The sequence below is a fragment of the Panthera uncia genome, chromosome B4 (assembly GCF_023721935.1).
Source record: "Panthera uncia isolate 11264 chromosome B4, Puncia_PCG_1.0, whole genome shotgun sequence".
NCBI lineage: Eukaryota > Metazoa > Chordata > Mammalia > Carnivora > Felidae > Panthera > Panthera uncia.
The window spans coordinates 123,264,821-123,286,403 of NC_064809.1; the positions used below are offsets into that span (position 1 = coordinate 123,264,821).

Below are 21,583 nucleotides of genomic sequence, written 5' to 3' on the forward strand. Positions count from 1 at the left end.
CCCAGTAATTCCACGACTGGGTATTTACCCAAAGAAAATGAAAACACTAATTCAAAAGATATATGTACCTCTATGTTTTCTGCAGCATTATTTATAATAGTCAAGATTTGGAAGCAACCTAAGTGTCCATTTATAGATGGAGAAAGAAGATGTAGTACATATACACAATGGAATATTAGTCACAAAAAAGAATGAAATCTTGCCATTTACAACAACATGGATGGACCTAGCAGGTATTATCCTAAGTGAAATAAATCAGAGAAAGACAAATATCATATGATTTCACTTACATGTGGAATCTGAAAAACAAAACAAATGAACAAACAAACCAAACAGACTCTTAAATACAGAGGACAAACTAATGGTTGCCAGAGGGGATGCAGGTGAGGAGATGGTCAAAATAAATGAGGGGGATTAAGAGGTACAAACTTCTAGTTACAAAATAAAAGTCATGGAGATGAAAAGTACAGCATAGGGAATACTGTCAATATTTTAATAACATTGAATGGTGACAGATGGTGACCACTTCTGATGAGTACTAATGTCTAGAATTGTTGAGTCAATATGCTGTATATCTGAAATATAACATTATATCTCAATCATATGTCAATAATAAAGAAAAAAGAAAAAAAAAGAAGATGTAAGTGAAATCATGTCACTCATCTACTCAAAAATTTCCATGGCATCCCATTTCACTCAGAGTGACAGCCAAACCCCTAAACATGGTCCATAAAGAAAGCCCTGTGATCTGGCTCCTTGAAACCTCTCTGACCTCCTCTTTCCTTTTCACTCACTGTGTGTTTCTAGCTACGCTGGCCTTCTTGCTGTTCCTAAACAAGTCACAGCACGCTTCCACGTCAGGGCCTTTGTAACTGCTATTCCCTCTGCCTGCATCATTATTTCCCCATGTTGCAGTTATCTCAGTAGCTCAAAATGATTGATTCTCACAAGACTGTCAGTTAACTAGATGGTGGTTCTGTTGGTCTCACCTGGGCTCACTCATGAGCTTGCAATGAGCTGACAACTTGGTGGGGGCTGGAAGATCTGAGATAATCTCTCTCATACATCTCAGACCATGGTGCTGGCTCATGACTGGTCCTCTATTTCTACATGGTCTCCCATAATTTGATATTCTAGCCCATATTCCCAGCACGATACAAGGAGCATTCTAAAAGGGCAAAGTAGAAGCTTCAAGGTTGCTTGAGGCTTAGGGTTTGGAATTCAATGTCTCCCTTGGCAGTTGGCCAAAGTAAGTTACATAGCCAAACCAGATTTAAGGGAGTGGGAAAATAAACTCTACCTTTTGATGGAAGAAGGTGCAAAATGTTGTGGATTGACAATGCCACACCCTAGATATTTGCATGGCTTAGTCCCTTCACATGATTTGCTCATATGTCATCTTAGAAGGGAGGCCTTCCATGATTTCATATAATTACCCTTCACTCACCTTGGCACTTAATATCCCACACTTTATTTTAGCACCTATCACTGCCTGACATTGCATATTTACTTGTTTATTATCTGCCTCCTTCCCACTATCATATAAGCTCCATGAAGGTAGAAACATCTTCTGTTTGGTTCACTAGTATACCCTCAGCACCTTGAACTCTGCCTTGTAATAGCAGACAAGCAATATCTATTGAATGAATTGTCCTATTCAAATGAGCATGTACCATAAAATAATAAAGAATCCAAAATAACTCAAAATGCATGAATTTTATGTATGTGAAATGTTAGTAGCTTTAGATGTTCTTCTTTGATTTATTCTATGATTTTGGACAAAACATTTTGTTATGCTTCAATGAGTCCACCTATAAAGACTTTAGCCACATGTCCCTGTTTCTTGGATATAATGAGAATGTTTTAAACCAACTCTTTAAGTTCTTCATTAAAAGTTCCTGCTGGGCCTAGAATGTACAAGGTCTTGGTAACTTACCATTCTGGCACCAAATGTGGAAGATGCAAGATTTAACTGCATAATAATAATTGATACAAGATTCATATGATTAATAGTGTTATCCTAGTTTTGCCTACATTAGTGTCTAAGTTTCTTCATCATTTCTTCAAAACATGAAAGAAAAAAGTTAAAAAAAAAGTCCTATATAAAGTCAAAATTTAACTGGGAAAAATCCTAAGTAGAAAACACATCAGAAAACACAACAGTTTATCACACATATATGTGTGTATAAAAATTCCCTGACCCCATCCCTAAATCTATTCAATATAAATAGAATGAATGCTATGAAGAGAAGATACACAGCAGACATCAGTACTGAGCCACTGTCACCATACCAACCAACTAAAGTACTACTACCAGGTCTAAAACAGTTTTACCTCCCATGTAGGAAATAGGATTACTTACCTACTAAAAATTCTATCTTCTGTACTAGAAAAAAACCAGAGACAATAATATAAATGAGTCAGCTGGTTATGGACAAAAGAGTCTTTCCCCTCAGAGAAACAGGGTGTGAGGGTGGGGAGTGGGAAGGAGACCTGCTTTTTACTGCATAACCTTTTAAGTTTTTTTTTTTTTTTTTAAACACATGCATGTAGTGCCTCTAAAAAAAAGTAAAAGTAAGAACATCAACGCAATCAAAAAGGAATTCCCTCTATGGCTCTAGACAGTGTATAATCTGAAAGGAAGTTTCCGTAAGTGGTATTTTATACAAACTACTGTATGTAGCCCAAGGAACAACCTGAATAAAACAGTAAGCATCTATGCATGTGTGTGTGTTCATGTATCTGTATTTTATGGCCCATGCAGAAACCACTGTTTCTCTGCCAGTGTTCATCACAACAAGTGCACTCCTTAATCCCCATCACCGATTTCACCCATTCCCCCACCTCTGTCTCCTCTGGTAACCATCAGTTTGTTCCCTACTGTTAAGAGTCTGTTTCTTGATCTGTCTCTCTCTCTTTTTTCCCCTTGGCTTATTTGTTTTTTAAATTCCACATGAGTGACATCATATGATATTTGCCTTTCTCTGACTTATTTTGCTTAGCATTATACTCTCTGACTCCATCCATTTGTTGGAAATGGCAAGATTTCATTTTTATGTCCATCTATCAATGGACACTTGGGTTGCTTCCATAGCTTAGTTAGTGTAAATAATGTTGCTATAAATGTAGAGGTACATGTATCCCTTTGACTTAGTGTTTTTGTACTTTGGGGATAAATACCCAAGTAGTACAATTACTGGATCATAGGGTAGTTCTGAGGAACCTCCATACTGTTTTCCACAGTGGCTACACTAGCTTGCCTTCCTACCAACAGTGCAAGAGGGTTTCCTTTTCTCCATATCTTTAAACACTTGTTGTTTAAGTTTCGTTATTTTTGCAAGTAAAATCATCTTAGGATTCAGTTTACTTATACCACATGGATTTAGAGATACACACATTTTATACTCATGAGTTGCTGATAAACTATTACCATTGTTTCTGATATTCTTTCTACCCACAACTCTTCCATGTACCTAGGTTAAATTCTGACTCCAAGTAGCCACAGTAGTAAAACATACTTTAATAAAGTAAATTTTCAGTAGCCAGAACTGCTGCATTAGCCAAATCCTAAACATTAAAGGTTTCTTTCATACCAATGAAAAAGACCAAGTAGTGTTGATTTGATTCCCAACACTGGGGACATTTTCACTCAGGGAAAGGAACTGTTCTCATCTGTATTAGAAACAGGCACATTACTATTAAAATTTTTTGATGAATCAAACAGCTGCAAAAAAAAAACCAAAAAGCAGATATACATTAGGAATCCTAATGGTATAAATAGGAAGGGATGGACAAAAAAAAGATAGCCAAGAAAACAACTTCTGGTCTGAGCACTACTACCATAAGCTAGCTGCATGACCTTAGTCAACTCATTTAATCTCTCTAGGACTAATGTTTTCATTAGGGGAAAAAAGGCAAAGTAAGACTAGGAGATTTAAGATTTTACCAAGTTAAAAAACTCTGCCATGAAACTACAGTTTTGTATTATTAGTAGCATGTTGTTCATTATAGCCCTTTGACCCAGAAAGTCCTCTTCTAAGAATTATCCCAAAAATGTATGAGCACATGTGAGCAAAGATATATATTTGGACAAGGATGTTCACTGACAGCATTATTTGTATTAGCAAAGGCCTGTGGAAAATGACTAATGTTCAGTAGAAAGCTTGTTAAAAAAAATCACAGCATACCTACACAATGGAACACTATGAAGCCATTTAAAAGACTGAGGAAACAACAGGAAACAATCTCCAAAACACATGGCTATGTGAATAAAGCTTGGCACAGGTGGTGTAAAATATAGTGTGTTCTTATCTTGGTTTTAAAAAGGGGGGGGGGGGGGGGCGCCTGGGTGGCGCAGTCGGTTAAGCGTCCGACTTCAGCCAGGTCACGATCTCGTGGTCTGTGAGTTCGAGCCCCACGTCAGGCTCTGGGCTGATGGCTTGGAGCCTGGAGCCTGTTTCCGATTCTGTGTCTCCCTCTCTCTCTGCCCCTCCCCGTTCATGCTCTGTCTCTCTCTGTCCCAAAAATAAATAAAAAACGTTGAAAAAAAAAGTTTAAAAAAAAAAATAAAAAAAAAAAAAAAAAAAAAGGGGGGGGTGGGGGGGGTGGTAACATACACACAGCTACAGATCTCTCTTTATATTATTTATATATATATATACACACACATACACATAACCACCTGACATATACATTCTTATTAATATAAAAAATATTTCCAATGACTACAAAAGAAGCTGGTAGTAGTTGTTGCTTCTAGGAGGGAAACTAGCAGTTTAAGGTAGAAGAAAGATTTAAATGTTCATTGTAAACCAAATTTTTCACTGATTTTACCATTTGTAACTTTTATTAAATAAAATAATCCCCCCAATTTTTTAAAATTTACATCCAAGTTAGTTAGCATATAGTGCAATGATTTCAGAAGTAGAAGAAGAATCATCCCCTGCATATAACACCCAGTGCACATCCCAACAAATGTCCTCCTTAATGTCCCTTGCCCATTTAGCCCATGCTCCCACCCACAACCCCTCCAGCAACCCTCAGATTGTTCTCTATATTTAAGAGTCTCTTTATGTTTTGTCCCCTTCCCTGTTTTTATATTATTTTTGCTTTCCTTACCTTACGTTCATCTGTTTTGTATCTTAAATTCCACATATGAGTGATCATATGATATTTGTCTTTCTCTAATTTCACTTAGCATAATACATTCTAATTCCACCCACATTGTTGCAAATGGCCAGATTTCATTCTTTTTGATTGCCAATGTGTATATATACCACATCTTCTTTATCCATTCATCCATCGATGGACATTTGGGCTCTTTCCATACTTTGGCTATTGTCGATAGTGCTGCTATAAACATTGGGGTGCATGTACCCCTTCAAAATAGCACACCTGTATACTTTGGATAAATACCTAGTAGTGCAATTGCTGGGTCATAGGGTAGTTCTATCTTTAATTTTTTGAGGAACCTCCATACTGTTTTGCAGAGTGGCTGCACCAGTTTGCATTCCCATCAGCAGTGCAAAATAAAGAACCCACAAAATTTTTATTTAAAAATACTTATATTTCCTATATTTTAAATTACCTCAAGTACCTTATTTATCAAACATGTGTCTTCTCTGACAAAAGATTATTATTCTATGCAAAAATTTTTCAGATTACCTTAAAAAGCCTGGGAAACACATCTGCTGGCTGTCCACGGATCACAAACAGACGAGAGTTTAATTTTCGCAGATTGGCATCAAGGTCTTCTAGACACTGAAGCAAAAACCTACAGAGAAAATATTAAAATTCTTAAACATATATATATTTAGAAGATATAAAGTAGTGCAAAATCATGTTATTCTAAAACTTGACGTGCTAACCCCATAATTTTATTACTTCCTATCATCTTATTACTTCTAATTGATCTGTAAATTACTGTTTCCGGAAATCATACTTAAAAATTTTAAATTACATGAGGTTCTCAGTATTTTAATAAAATTCCTCAATTAAGTAACTTCCATTAAATAACAGTGATTGAATGTTAGCAAAGTTTAAGTTGTAAACATAAAAATTATACAAATAAAGGAATTAAATGAATTGATTTCACTGTTTCATTGATGAAAAGAATTCAAGTTCAAATAGAAAAGCCACCTTGAAAAATCTAGAACATTTCTCTATTGGAAACAAAATGGAAATATCCTATTTAATCACTCTGAGCAAGTGAGTAATTTAAGAATTTGAGTAATATTAAGGGATACTGTAATCATCTAAGAGAGAAAGAAAACATAATGCCCATTTTCAAGTTTCTTATCTAATTAAAGAAACTGATAATAAACAGATGTTAAATTATGTGGCATTAACTCTGAGTGTAGAGAATGCCAGGTTAATTAAAAAAAGAAAAATTCCATGAGGCAGGTGGAGCTATAGATTTTTCTCAATGAAATAAGTACCAACAAAGCTTACACATGATAGATATGCTGGGAAATTCTGGGGCAGTAGCAGAAGACTGCTTACTACGCATCTTTTAGTGTGAAGAAATGGGGCAGTCTAGCAAATTTGAAAGAGATGTCACTCCTGGAAAATTCAACCTCATTGTTTACCTCATGTTAATGTCTCTAACATTTCACTTAGATTCTATTCCTCTCTCCTGGACACTTCTTATTTTCTCTTCACTCTGCTTCTTTTATGTATTTGATCTTAAGGTTAAGTATTTGCCTGCCTTTTCCACAAGCCATGTGTTCTCTGAGAATACTGATTGTATCTTACTTGTGAGGAACAGTTAATAAAAATGAAAAGGCACATTTCAGAAATGTGTTGTCCCATATGGTAGCCTCTAGGCACATACAGCCATTTATATTTAATCAAAATTAAAAATTCAGTTCCTCAGTCACACTTGCCACATTCCAAGGCCTCAACAGCCACATGTGTGCCTAGTAGCTACCATATTGGACAGCACAGGTGAAGAACATTTCCATCAATGCAGAAAGTGCTACCAGGCACTATTGTTTTAGGAGGTGTTCAGTTCAGATCATTTTGCTCTCTTTGCCCATTCTGATCCCATCATTTCATCAAGAAAGTTTTGTTAATTTTTTACAACTATAGTTATTAGTGACATCACTATAACTAGTCAAGTTTGATACTCTTTACCATTTGGGAGTCATTTAGGATTTAGAGTCTACAGGTGTGGAGTGTCACAGTGCTAGACTTTTAAGGACTCCCACTGTATCATCTTAGGAAGTCTCACAACTGTCGTTAAACAAATAGGAAACAAACCCTTCTATCTTCACATTTATATTTCACCTCATCCCTGTTCTGTCTAGGATTGGAGTCACCTCTCTAACACCAACCCCTATCTCAACCTACCACTACCAATGTACAAATACTTTGAGGAAGAAGATTGCTATTGTTATATCAATACAAAAACACCTGAGTTTTGTAAAATTATCCATAACTATGAGTAATTTATCATGTTTGGTGATAAATGTTTATTAGAAAGCATCTAATTTTATGTATTTGCTTGTCTAAAGAGTTTTTAGACACTGTAGCAGATCAAAAATCAAGAAGTTGAATGAACTAGCAATTTTAAGTTTTGTTTTTTTTAATTTAAACAGAACAAAACTAAAATGTCCTGGAAGGATAACCCAAGGCAGAGATAATCCTGATATCTCTTTTGTACCACTAGTTTCAGTATGTAAATGTTTCCATATGGTACAAACAGGTCAATGATAGATGGGGAAAAAAAATGGGAAAATGAAAAAAACATGATTAATGCATAAAACAAACAAGGCTGGATTAATTAATAATTAAGGAATTAAGGGTAAAATTATTTTTCCCTTTCTTGTTAACAGGCTGAATAAAGAGTTTTAATGTTTTTCAATAAATACCTTATGAACCAAACATTGTACAGAATGATATGGACTGAAGCAATGTATTATAATGGGAAAGTTTTGCAACCAAATAATTAGTTTTGACACTGCATAACACGAAGGAATAGATATATTTAAGTATGATATTTCTCTTACATATTATGATATTTTTCTTCCATGGATATTATTTCCATCACTGTGATTTCACATTAAAATTAGAGAAGTACAGTGGACTCAAATATAGGTACTTTAAAAAAGAACATAGTACCTTTGCACTGTGACTTTTGAAACTATATACATAAATATATTTTGATTTTTATTTTGATAAAATAAAATCTGCTTTGCATGTATTTACTTATATGTACATAAGAAAATAATTGGAAAGATACTTACCAAGCTATTAATAATAGCTACTTTTGAGGAGTGGGAATGGAGGGGGGAGTGATGATGAGAGAAACATGTTTTTTTTAACTTCATAAAAGGTATAAAATTGATAACGAACATACACTCCTTCAGAGTAAAACAGAAATACTGTATTTACTATAAACATGGTTTAATAGTGAATCTTCTCAAAGCAATAGACATACTTCTATAGCATCAATTTTGATGGTTTCATAGTATCCCATTACACAGATGTCACATAATTTAACAAGTCTAGAGATAAATTACTATCCTTTAATTAATCCTGGGAGGTTCCTTATCTGTAAAGCAGGGATAGTAATAGGACCTATATCATAGCATGTTGTGAGAATTAAATTAATATATGTGAAGCTCTCAGAACAGTGCCTGATCCATAGTAAGCACAGTTATGTAAGTGTTATCTAATTTTTTTGGTCGCCTCCTTCCTACCACTTCCGTTCTTGGTATAATAATTCTATCCCTTGTTATCTCTTGCTGGCATTATTTATTTACTGTAATGCCTGAAAATACATCTTTGTACCAACAATCTTTTCCCACTTTAATAATCCATTTTATACACCACAACAAATCTTTCTGAGGCACACTTTCCTGTACAAAGGTCTTCAAAGATTCATTCCCTAGAACACATTATTTTGCTTGGCCACTCACTTAGGGTTCAGGTTCATCTCTTACCACTCTTCCTTCATTCCCACCAAACAAAACTACTCTTTTCCCTATGCATCCACTCTCCTGTAATGTGCTCCATGAATTTCCCTCAGCATAGAATACCTTTCCCAATTTTCATCTCTTCAAGTTCGTATCCTACTAATCTTCAGTCTTCCAGCTGAAAGTGATTTCTCCATCCTCTAAATTATCAAAGGACATATGGACCTCATTCTAGAGAAACTTTCACATTATACTTTACATTATAACTATCATATATACATATCACCTTCTTCTTCTCATGGATTTCAAATTAGTATCTGTGTCTCACTCCTAACTATGTAGGTTTCTTAACCTACGTTTTGGTTGCTACATTTGCCAAACAAATATCATCATGTGATCAATATATTCTGTTAGAAAGATTAGAAATAGGATTTAAAAAATAATACAGTTGTCTTTTACAACTGTTGAAAAAATTAGAAAAACATTATAAAATCATCTCGCAGAATTACTAGCACATGGTAGATATTCATTAAGGAGAAGGTACCACTATTTTCCCCTGGGAATAATTTATAGTTCCAAAAAACAGTAACACATATTTCTGTATGTAAATATCTGGGCATGACAACAGAAGACAATTAGTTGGATGCCTACATCTATATGTAGAATTGTTCTGGACTCATAACTTCTCCTGAATGTGACTTGGAACAAAGGTTTGATTAAAATCTTTCCCAGTGACAAGGCAAATATGAATGAATAAATATATAACAGGAGTAAGGCAAACAAAGGCAAAAACAAACTACTCGTACATCATCAAAATAAAAAGCTTCTGCACAGTGAAGGAAACAACAAACAAAACTAAAAGACAACTTACTGAATGGAAGAAGGTATTTGCAAATGACATTAAAGGGTTAGTATCCAAAATATACAAAGAACTGATACAACTCAACACCCAAAAAACAAATAATCCAATTAAAAAAATGGGCAGAAGACATGAATAGACATTTCTTCAAAGAAGACAGCCAGATGGTCAACAGACATATGAAAGGATACTCAACATCACTCATCATCAGGGAAATAGAATCAAAACCACAATGACGTATCGCCTCACACCTGTGAGAATGGCTAAAACCAAAAACACAAGAAACAAGTGTTGGCGAGGATGTGGAGAAAAAGGAACCTTTATGCATTGTTAGTGGGAATGTAAATTGGTGCAGCTACCCTGGAAAACAATATGGGGGTTCCTCAAAAAGTTAAAAACAGAATTCCCTGTGATCTGGTAATTGCACTACTGGGTATTTACCCAGTGCAAAAACACTAATTCAAAGGGATACATGCACCCCTGTTTACTGCAGCATTATTTACAATAGCCAAACCATGGAACCAGCCCAGTTGTCTATTGATAGACAGATAATATTTATATAAAATACATCATCCTTTTAATTCCACCATACATATACATCTGTATATCAACTAACCTTTAAGTATATAATCCTTCATTGATAATACCATAAAATAAAACCTCCAATATCCTAGGTTCAAATATCAATTCATTGACATGGAAGATTTCTTTTCAGTGCTGAAGGGATAATGTTACTTGAAAGGGTGCTATGTAAAATCTAACCTTTCATCCTTTATGCTTAACTGGGAAGAGTAGGTTCTGTCAGAGTTCAGATTCAGTATATTCCAGAGAACACACCAATTTCAACCCTTATATATTATAAATGCATATGGCTTAGAACAGGCATCCAATATTCAATGGAGCAATTCAATATAATACATTGAAAATACACAGGGTACACTTTTAACAGGAACATATTTTCAGATCTTCTCTAAAATGGCATCTTACTATACTCATTCAGGACTCAGTTAATAAAGTTATTAACTACATGCAACAGGTTGGTTTTTATAGGCCAAACATTAGTAAAATTCATCACATCTCTTTGTATAATTGTATTACCTATATATAAGTACAGTTCTCCTGTTATATAATTACATTACTAATTGCATCACTTCAAAATAAATAGAAAAGGTGTCAAGTGAGAAAATATACTTCTTTACTTTAAACATATTAAAGATTTTTTAAAAAAAATTTCCAGAGATCACTACTTTATTACTATTAGAAAAAAATTACATTCAGTGAGTTTCCTTATACCATTTCCAACAGATGATTTCAACATGAATCAACAGAAATAGTTTCTTAAAGTAGGTCATTGCTATAGCAACCAGTGGGCGGTTTGGAATACTCCCCGTCACAATGACCTACTTTCTAGCCTGTGCTAGAACAGCTTTATATAACTAGAATTGCTAGTTCTGTCTATAAAATAGTCCAAAAAAGGCAATGATGAGATACAACATAATCCCATGGTTGTTGAAAACAAAGCATACAAATTAACATGTATCATACCAGAATAAAACCATCTGGTTCTGTACTTTAGTTTATAAAATATACTTATCATATGCTCAAAGATGAAAACTACACTTAGATCTAAATCAAAACAATTCATTGCTGACCCCAAAAAACTAATTTAAAGAATATAAATTAAGATCAATCTTCTCCTGTCCTCTGCATGAAACCATAGTCAAATTTTTAAAATTAAAGTTCTAGATATATTAATTATAAAAGAAAACAAGTAGAGTCTTAGTCATTAACCAAAGTCTATAGAAAAATTTTAAATTATAAAGGAGCAATTTGTCCGTCTATAAACTGAATCAAGTTTACATGTTTTTTTTTCTGGTTTGTTAACAAATTTTTAGTGCTTTCATCTAACTTAATCATTATTCAAATTGTCAGAATATTTGTGATACACATTTTCCCTAAAGAGAATAGTTTAATGTTCAATACAGATTAAATATATATTTTTAAAGTAAATTTTAATTTTTTAATTCCAGGCTCTAATGGTCATAACTCAGTGAACTTATAACATGACACAATGTTGCTTTTTTAATGCCCTCTTTTAAATTCTGAAATTTAAATAAAAATTAAAAAGACATTTATAGATAATATAACATATCTAAATATACAAAGTTAAACCATTAATACAATGCTTACTGTAATATGTGGAAGAAATTAAAGGAAGGTCATTTATATTTTAAATAAAAATAACACACTTCAAAATGTAAATATCTAGGCATGACAAAAGAGAATGAATTAGTCGTATGCCTACACCTACATCTAGAATCACTGTAAATTCAACAACTATAAAAACAGACTGATACAGCTGTATTATTAGTGACTCAAACACCATGAGTGGTATTGCCTTTGATGACATGATTTAATGTAATGTTGAGCAAGACTTAGTAAAATTCTGGACAAAACAAAGTACAATCTTTCTTTAAATAGGTGATAAATGTATGCCAGGAAAACTCAGTATATATTAAAATTTCATAAAAACACCTAGCATTTACATACAAAACGGATTTAGGCTCTACATTCAACGAATTCTAAGTTTTTCATTTACATGAAACATCTAGTAGAATATTTGAAAGTTACTGGGATTCAGGACAATGATTTATTTGAGAGACTATCATGAACACTGCAAGAAGTCTTCCATTCTTGGCCTCTTCTCACTATTCCACTAGTAACCTAATTACTTCATTGTGATGAACAAAAATGCCCCCACAAATTCCTAAAACACCTCTAAGGAGTGATATTATTCATTATTCACACAGTTTCATTGATTTGAGGGATACAACAAGATTAAGTGACAGACATGTCCAATATGGAAGGAGCTGAAAATCTAGAAAAGAAACTTGAAAATATAATAGAACCTGCCAGGATGAATGTGACATATATTGTAGGAGACACATATGGGTAACATTACATTGCTTCAAAAAGTCAAGAGGGAGATATCACTTCTGGATTTCTCTTTTTGAGATGGGGAAAAATTTAGGCAAAAATTTCAAAGATATGGTGATGGTAGAAAGAGGCCTTGCAATATTAATATGATTATAATAGCTAGAGATAGGGAGAGAGAATTACTGGCCACTGGACTGTAAACTCCTTTAAGACTAAGACTAGATCTTGTTCACTACTTTCCAGTGCCTAGAAAATGCATGACATATAGAAGTTCAAGAAATATTTATCTAGGGGAACCTGGGTGGCTCAGTCAGTTAAGTGTCCAACTCTTGATTTTGTCTCAGGTCATGATCTCACAGTTTCACGAGTTTGAGCCCCACACTGGGCTCTGCACTGACAGTGCAAAGCCCGCCTGAGATTCTCCCTCTCCCTCTTTCTCTGCCCCATCCCCGCTCATGCTCTCTCCCTTTCTCAAAATAAATAAGTAAACTTAAAAAAAATTTTTTTTTTATCTAATGACTGACCAAATGAATACATTAATGAAAGCAAGAGAAAGGATTTTTTTTTCAAGTTTTTATTTAAAAAAATTTTTTTTAATATTTATTTTTGAAGGAGAGAGAAACAGAGTGTGAGTGGGGGTGTGCAGAGAGAGAGGGAGACACAGAATCTGAAGCAGGCTCTAGGCTCTGCGCTGTCAGCACAGAGCCCGACTTGGGGCTCGAACCCACAAACTGCAAGATCATGACCTGAGCTGAAGTCGGACGCTCAACTGACTGAACCACCCAGGCGCCCCTCAAGTTTTTATTTAAATTCTAGTTATTTAACATATAATGTAACATCAGTTCCAAGCGTACGATATAGTGATTCAACACTTCCATACAACACCTGGTGCTCATCACCACAAGTGCGCTCCTTAATCCCCATCGCCTATTTAACCCATCTCCTCACCCACCTCCCCAATGGTAACCATCGTTTGTTCCCTATAATTAAGAGTCTGTTTCTTGGTTTGCCTCTATCCCTTTATTTTCCCCTTTGCTCATTTGTTTTGTTTCTTAAATTGCACGTATGAGTGAAATCATATAGTATTTGTCTTTCTCTGACTTATTTCACTTAGCATTATACTCTCTAGCTCCATCCATGTCATTACAAATGGCAAGATTTCATTCTTTTTATGGACAAATAATATTCCATTGTGTATCGGTGTGTGTGTGTGTGTGTGTGTGTGTGTACCATTCCTTCTTTATCCATTCATCAGCAACGGACACTTACGCTGTTTGCATAATTTGGCTATTGTACAAAACGTTGCTATAAACATCAGGGTGCATGTATCCCTTCTAATTAGTATTTTTGTACTCTTCAGATAAATACCTGGTAGTGCAATTGCTGGATCATAGAGTAGTTCTATTTTTAACTTTTTAAGGAATCTCCATACTATTTTTCACAGTGGTTGCACTAGTTTGCATTCCCACCAAGAGTCCAAAAGGGTTCCCTTTTCTCCACATCCTTGCCAACACCTGTTGTTTATGTTTTTAATTTTAGACATTCTGACAGGTATGAGGTGATATCTCATTGTAGTTTTGATTTGTAGTTCCCTGATCACTGAAGTTGGGCATCTTTTCATGTCTGTTGGCCATCTGCATGTCTTCTTTGGAAAAATGTTGGTTCCTGTCTTCTGCCATTTTTTAATGAGATTATTCATTTTTGGGATGCCTTTATAAGTTCTTTATGTATTTTGGATATTAACCCTTTATCAAATATGTCATTTGCAATTATCTTCTCCCATTCCACAGGTTGCCTTCTAGTTTTGTTGATTTTTTCCTTTGCTGTGCAGAAGCTTTTTATTTTTATGCAGTCCCAATAGTTTATTTTTGTTTCTATTTCCCTTGCCTCAGGAGACCTATCTAGAAAGAAGTTGCTAAGGCCAATGTCAAAGAGGTTACTCCCTATATTCTCCTTTAGGACTGTTAAGGTTTCAGGTGTCACATTTAGGTCTTTAATCCATTTTGAATTTTTTTTTTTTTTTGTACAGTGTAAGAAAGTGGTCCAGTTTTATTCTTTTGCATGTTGCTGTCCAGTTTTCCCAATATCATTTGTGGAAGAGACTGTCTTTTTCCCATTGGATATTCCTTCCTGCTTTGTTGGAAGATTGACCATACAGTTTGCATGAATTTCTGGGTTTTCTATTCTGTTCCATGGATCTATGTGTCTCTTTTTATGCTGATACCATACTGTTTTGATTATTACAGCTTTGTAATATAACTTGAAGTCTGGAATTGTGATGCTGCCAGCTTTGTTTTTCTTTTTCAAGGTTGTTTTGGTTATTTGGGGTCTTTTCTGGTTACATACAGATTTTAGGATTGTTCTAGGTCTGTGAAAAATGCTGTTGGTATTTTGATAGGGATTGCATTGAATGTGTAGATTGCTTTGGGTAGTAGACATTTTAACAATATTTGTTCCTCCACTTCATGAGCATGGAATGTCTTTCCATTTCTTTGTGTCATCTTTACTTTCTTTTATTTTCAGAGTACAGGTCTTTCACTTCTTTGGTTAGGTTTATTCCTAGGTATCTTATCAACTGTATCAACTGTAATGGGATTGATTCCTTAATTAGCAGAATGGGATTTTAGGACTTGAGTCAATAGTCAATGGAGACAGGGGCGCCTGGGTGGCTCAGTCGGTTAAGCGTCCGACTTCAGCTCAGGTCACGATCTCATGGTCCATGAGTTCGAGCCCCGCGTCGGGCTCTGGGCTGGTGGCTCAGAGCCTGGAGCCTGCTTCCAATTCTGTGTCTCCCTCTCTCTCTGCCCCTCCCCAGTTCATGCTGTCTCTCTCTGTCTCAAAAATAAATAAACGTTAAAAAAAAAATTTAAAAAAAAGTCAATGGAGAAATGAAAAACATGAAAGGAAAAGAACATTCTCTGAATATTTGTACTAGGTACTTTACATGTATTATATATTTCCAACAACTTTACAAGCTATCTCATTTAAAAAGTAATGAATCTGAAACTCATCAAGGACATTTTCTAAAGTAACTCAGCTACACAATAAAGTAAAAATTTTAATTTGAATATATCTGATCCCAAACCCATGTTCTTTCCACTATATAATGCTACTGCTAAAACGTTTTAAGAAAACTAGTCTGACAGCTTTAAGGACATAAAAAAGATGGCCAGAATACAGTTTTTTGCCTTTAATATGGGGGACAGGCATGCATGTCATTTAAGAAAGAATATGTTTACACTGAGGTGACAAAGCTCAGTGTTTTAAAATAACTAACGTTCATTTTTCATTCATCAGCCAAGGCATTTCTGTTCACATTTAACTGGTCAAAGCAGGTCACATGGTCAAGCCAGGCTTCAAGAAGGCTGAAGGTATAAACTTCCTGCAGGAAGTAATACCAAATAACGGTAAACAGTAATAACATCTACCATAATATGTAAACCAACACTGATATATATTTACCACATGATAACTTTCTTAGTGGTGTTTTATGGCAACACAGAAGAAATCTAACTCTCTGTGGAGTCAGGGAAAAGGGAACATGGGAGGGCATGAGGAAGAAAACACTTGAACAGAGTTTGGAATTAACAGGTGTTGATCAGAGGATAAAATATGAAAAGACAATCAAGGCAGTTAAATCAAGGAATTCTTAGGAATTGTGTACATGTGGGGGTGGGGCAGGGGGCAACTGGTAGAATGACTACAAGTACCACACTTTCTAATACTAAGATGGAGTCCCCCACCCATCTTAGTTAATACCCAGTATTAACACTTCAAAATATATTCCAAATCAATGTCAAAGAAACCTACCAACTTTTACTGCTGACGCTACACTGGATTAAGATACCCTAACAGAAATAGCTAATAGCAAACTAACAAACAGCAACAAAAGAAAAGTTTTAAGCATAATTCACTGGACTGCCCCAAAAGTAAGGAGTCATAAGAGGTTAAGTAGGTTACTAAGGTCAGTTTTAACCTTGAGGATTTCTATAGAGCACTGGAAACCCTGAAGTTAATACAAGTTGAGAAGGATGGAGATAAAGCCTAAGGCCCATCCAAAGTGAGGAAGCTAATAACAGACCCTCAATATAAATCTGGGCTTCAAAAAGCTCCACCCATAGTTCAAATATAAATAAGACATAGGGGCACCTGGGTGGCTCAGTCGGTTGAGCATCCGACTTAGTCTCAGGTCTAGATCTCACAGTTCATGAGTTCGAGGCCCACGTCAGGCTCTGTGCTGACAGCTCAAGGCCTGGAGCCTGCTTCGGATTAGGTGTCTCCCTCTCTCTCTGCTCCTCCCCTGCTCACACTCTGTCTCTCTCCCAAAAATAAATACAGATTAAAAATAGGAATAATAAAAATAAAAATAAATAAATAAATAAATAAATAAGACATAAAGCTCAAGTTACAGCATAGGGCAACAAGGAAACTTGACTATCTCTGCTCAGTCTAGGTTGAGAGAAAACAAAATCTCCCATTCCTGAATGGAAAGGGATAAAACTGTAACTTTACAGTGGAGAAACCTGGCAAGCACCACCTTAACCACATAATCAGAGTAAACATCACATCAGGTCAATATCCTGCACATCCTGACATGACGTGATAAGAAAAACATTTTAACACTGTGGAATTTTTTTACAAAACCCATACCCCAGTCTAATCATGAGAAAAACATCAGACAAACCTAAACTGAAGGCCAGTTAACAAAATACATAACCAGTGCTCAAAAATCATAAAGGTCATCAAGAAAAAAAAACAACAAGAAAAACCTGAGAAACTGTCACAGAGGATAGACGAAGGAGACATATAACTGAATGTCTGTGTAGTATCTTGGAACAGATTCTGGAATAGAAAAAAAAAATCAGTGGAAATTTGAATAATGTCTGGAGTTTAGTTAGCACTTATAAGACAGTGTATAAGATGTTAATATTAGGGGGAACTGGGTACAGAAACATAGGAACTCTGTACTACCTTTGTATATTTTCTATACATCTAAAATTATTTTTTAAAACTTATTTAAAAAAAACAAAACTTGTGCTCCCCTTCTCCCCAAAAGTATAATCTCAATGCCAATTCATGGAGTTTAAGTGGTCCTAACACCTCAAGCATATCATTGCATTTAAAGGGGTCCCAGATTGGTTGTGATCTCAAATAACTGTTAAAAGAAATTACAAATCCTCTCTAGATTCATACCCATGCCTCAATTTCCACACACAAAAAAAGTTCCATCAAAACTTAATCAAATAATCACAAAATACTCAAAGAAACAAGAACTTAATGTGAGTTGCAGCATGAGAGGCCTGAAGATGACTGAGAATTATGTGGAATTGCTACAAGTACCAATTCAAGCAGGTCATAAATCCCAAATCGGATAAAAAAGAGAGGGACATAGGTTAGGAGATGTGGAGTAGGACAGAGATGGTGGGGGAAGTAAAGATAGAAATAAAGAACAGATAGAAATGGGCAGAGATATAGAGAGGGATAGTTAAGAAACAGAGACGGCAGATCTACATCTAGACACATCCTACTGAAACCACACAAAACCAAAGACATAGTATATACAGCAGCCGGAATACAATTATACCTAATAAGGAAAGAATATATATTCAAGTGTACATGGCATATTTATGAAAAAATGGCCTTATACTAGGTTATAACACCATACTTAAATTTAAAACAATTGGTAACTTTCTTATATCTTGAAATTTAAAAAACACTTTTCTAAACAATTTATGGGACAAAGAACATCATAATGGATTTTAGAAAATACCTAGAACTGAATGATAATGAAGAAAATATATCTAGAATGTGAAGAATGCAAAACAAAAAAAGTGGTATTAGAAGAAAATGTATAGGCTTAAATGCTTTATTAGAAGACTTGAAATTGAGTTAGCAAAACAGAATAAATCCTAAAAAAAAAAAAAGATAGAAAGAAATGATAACATAATTTGTGAACAGAATACAAATGCATAATAAAACAAAGCCAAAATTTATTATTTGAAGAGATAATTAAGGGGGAAAAGGGGAGAAGGCAAAATAAGCAATATTAAGAACAAAGAAGGAGATATAATCTCAGATACTGCCAGAATTAAACAGAAAATTAGATAATATGAACAAATTTATGCCAATAAATTAAACACTTAGATGAAATGGATAAATTCCTCACTAAAACTGACTCAAGAAGAAATTTAAAACTTACCAAAGCTGACTCAAAAGCAAAAACAGAACATGAATAGTTCTATAGCCACTAAAAACTGAATCAGTGGTTAAAAATCTTACAAGCAAGGCATAAGAGCCAGTTTTACAGAAAAATTTTACTAAACTTTCAAGGAATATATAACTCTAATTTTATAGAGGAGTCTAATCTCATACAAAGGATAGACAAAAAAGGAATACTCTGACTCATTTTATGAGGTTAAATTTACCTTAACAGCAAAACTGGACAAAGACAGTACAAAAGGAAAATTACAGGGGCGCCTGGGTGGCTCAGTCGGTTAAGCATCCAACTTTGGCTCAGGTCATGATCTCATGGTTCATGAGTTTGAGCCCTGCATTGGGCTCTGTGCTGATAGCTCAGAGCCTAGAGCCGGCTTCAGATTCTGTCTCCCTCTCTCTCTGCCACACCACACTTGCGCTCTGTCTCTCAAAAATGAATAAACATTAATAAAAATTTAAACAAAACAAAAAACAAAAGGAAAATTATAAACGAATCTCACTCACAAGCATATTAAGCACATTATATCAGCAAACCAAATCCAGCAAAATATAAAAAACATACATCACAATCAAGTTGGGCTTATCTTCAGACAGGTGATTAGTTTAATATTAAAAATTGGTTAGTGCAATTCACCTCATTCACAGAATAAAAGAAAAAAATTGTTATTACTAATTGAACTGATGGGAAAGAATAGTCACTAAATTCAATTTCCATTTACCCTCAGTAAACTGGAACTAGAAGGTAACACCCTTAACGTGAATGAGGGCATCCAAAAAAATACTTACAGAAAACATATTTAATAGTAAAATGTTGGAAGCACTTCTTTTAGATTGGGAAGAAGAAAAGGAGGTCTGCTATCATCGCTTCTATTCAACCTGGCTAGGAAACCTAACTAGTGAAGTAAAAGAGCAAGAGATAAAAGGTATAAGGCTGGGGGACGGGGGGAGAAATAAAAGCATGATTATTTACAGATGATAGGAGTATCAATACTATCAATATAAAAAAAAGAAATATACAGAAACGTTATTTGAAGTAATAATAGGGCTTAACTCACTTAATTCCTAGAATCAATTTACACTAATACAATCTGTAACTTATGCCTCTCTGAACTCAAATATCCACAAAGCTATTTATAATTTAGAACTCTTATTATTCCTTGTCTAATTTTAGAAACCACTGCATTGAGACTTTGCCAGGTTAGAACACAATTAGGATAAGATGTACTTGTGGGCTTTAAAGGATTTACATACAACTACAAAAAATCTGTCCAACATGTGGTAAAAAGCATGCTGTCCCAGATCTATGTATAATTCTTTTCTGTAGTCTTAATAGTACTATTTGAAATTTTTCTCCTTCAGAAAAAGACAAGTTTTATGTCACAGTTATATCTCAATAAAGCTGGGGAAAAGTTAATAAAATTTCAGTTTTCACTTAATAAAATTTCAATTTTCATATGTTGGGGGGAAGACTAATAATGCCAAAAAAAATTCCTTTTTTTTTCTAAATCTATGACCTAGCATATGTCATACAGGTCTCCAGTTTGGCCAATGGTCAAGATCTTTCCCACACTGACATTACTGCAAAGAGTGATAGTCACCTAACGCAATCTATCCATCCATCTATCCATCTAAAAACTTGTTGAAAGTCTTCTAACATTGTTGTGGTCCCTAGGATACAGAAGAAAACAAAATTAAGTGCCCAGTCTCATGAGTTTTCAGGATGATGATGGTGATGATGATGATAGCTACAAACATTCAGAAGGTGTGTTATCAGATGTTGCTCTAAGCACTTAGATGCACACATACACAACATTTTGATATAGGTTTTTACAAATAAGGAAATTGAGGCATAGAGCTGTTAAGTAATTTCCCCAAAACCCATGAAAAGAAAAGTAGCAAAACTAAGATTTAAAACCCATTCAGGGGCACCTGGGTGGTTCAGTTGATTAAGCGTCTGACTTCAGCTCAGGTCATGATCTCACGGTTCCTGGGTTCGAGCCCTGCGTCGGGCTCTGTGCTGACCGCTCAGAGCCTGGAGCCTGCTTCAGATTCTGTGTCTCCCTTCCCCCCTGTCTCTTTCTTTCTTTCTTTCTTTCTTTCTCTCTCTCTCTCTCTCTCTCTCTCTCTCTCCCCCCTCCCCCACTCATGCTCTGTCTCTCTCTCCCTCTCTCTCTCTCTCTCTCAAGAATAAACATTAAAAAAAATTAAAAAAAAAAAAACAACATTCAGCCTGCCTGGCTCCAGATTCTAAGCTCTTGGACCACTGTACTGTATTTCAATTGTGACAATTTCTATGGAGAAAAACTAAAATAGAGTAGAGGGATAGTGGAGGAGAGTTTGATTTCATATAGATTGGTCACAGGATTTTTCTTTTTTTATATCCTACAGCCTATTCAATATCTTCCTTTGAAAATCCCCATAAACCTGGGTGACTGGGTGGCTCAGATGGTTGAATGTCTACCTCCTGATCTCACGGTGGTGGGATCGAGCCCCACGGCAGGATCCATCTGAGTGTGGAGCCCGCTTAAGATTCATTCTCTCTCCCTCTCTCTCTCCCCCCAACCCCCCAACTCTTTCCCCTGGGCTCATGCTCGCTCTCTCTCTCTGAAAGAAAGAAAGAAAGAAAGAAAGAAAGAAAGAAAGAAAGAAAGAA

General features: G+C 35.1%; 1 protein-coding gene across 1 annotated transcript in view; it reads right to left on the minus strand.

The window, feature by feature from the left end:
• Positions 1–21,583, minus strand: part of CRY1 (cryptochrome circadian regulator 1) — a 94,554-nt gene that overhangs the window by 25,992 nt on the left and 46,979 nt on the right. The window contains exon 2 of the mRNA XM_049626235.1: positions 5,665–5,773. Within this exon, the coding sequence (XP_049482192.1) occupies positions 5,665–5,773 (109 nt within the window). The remainder of the gene's footprint in view (positions 1–5,664; positions 5,774–21,583) is intronic.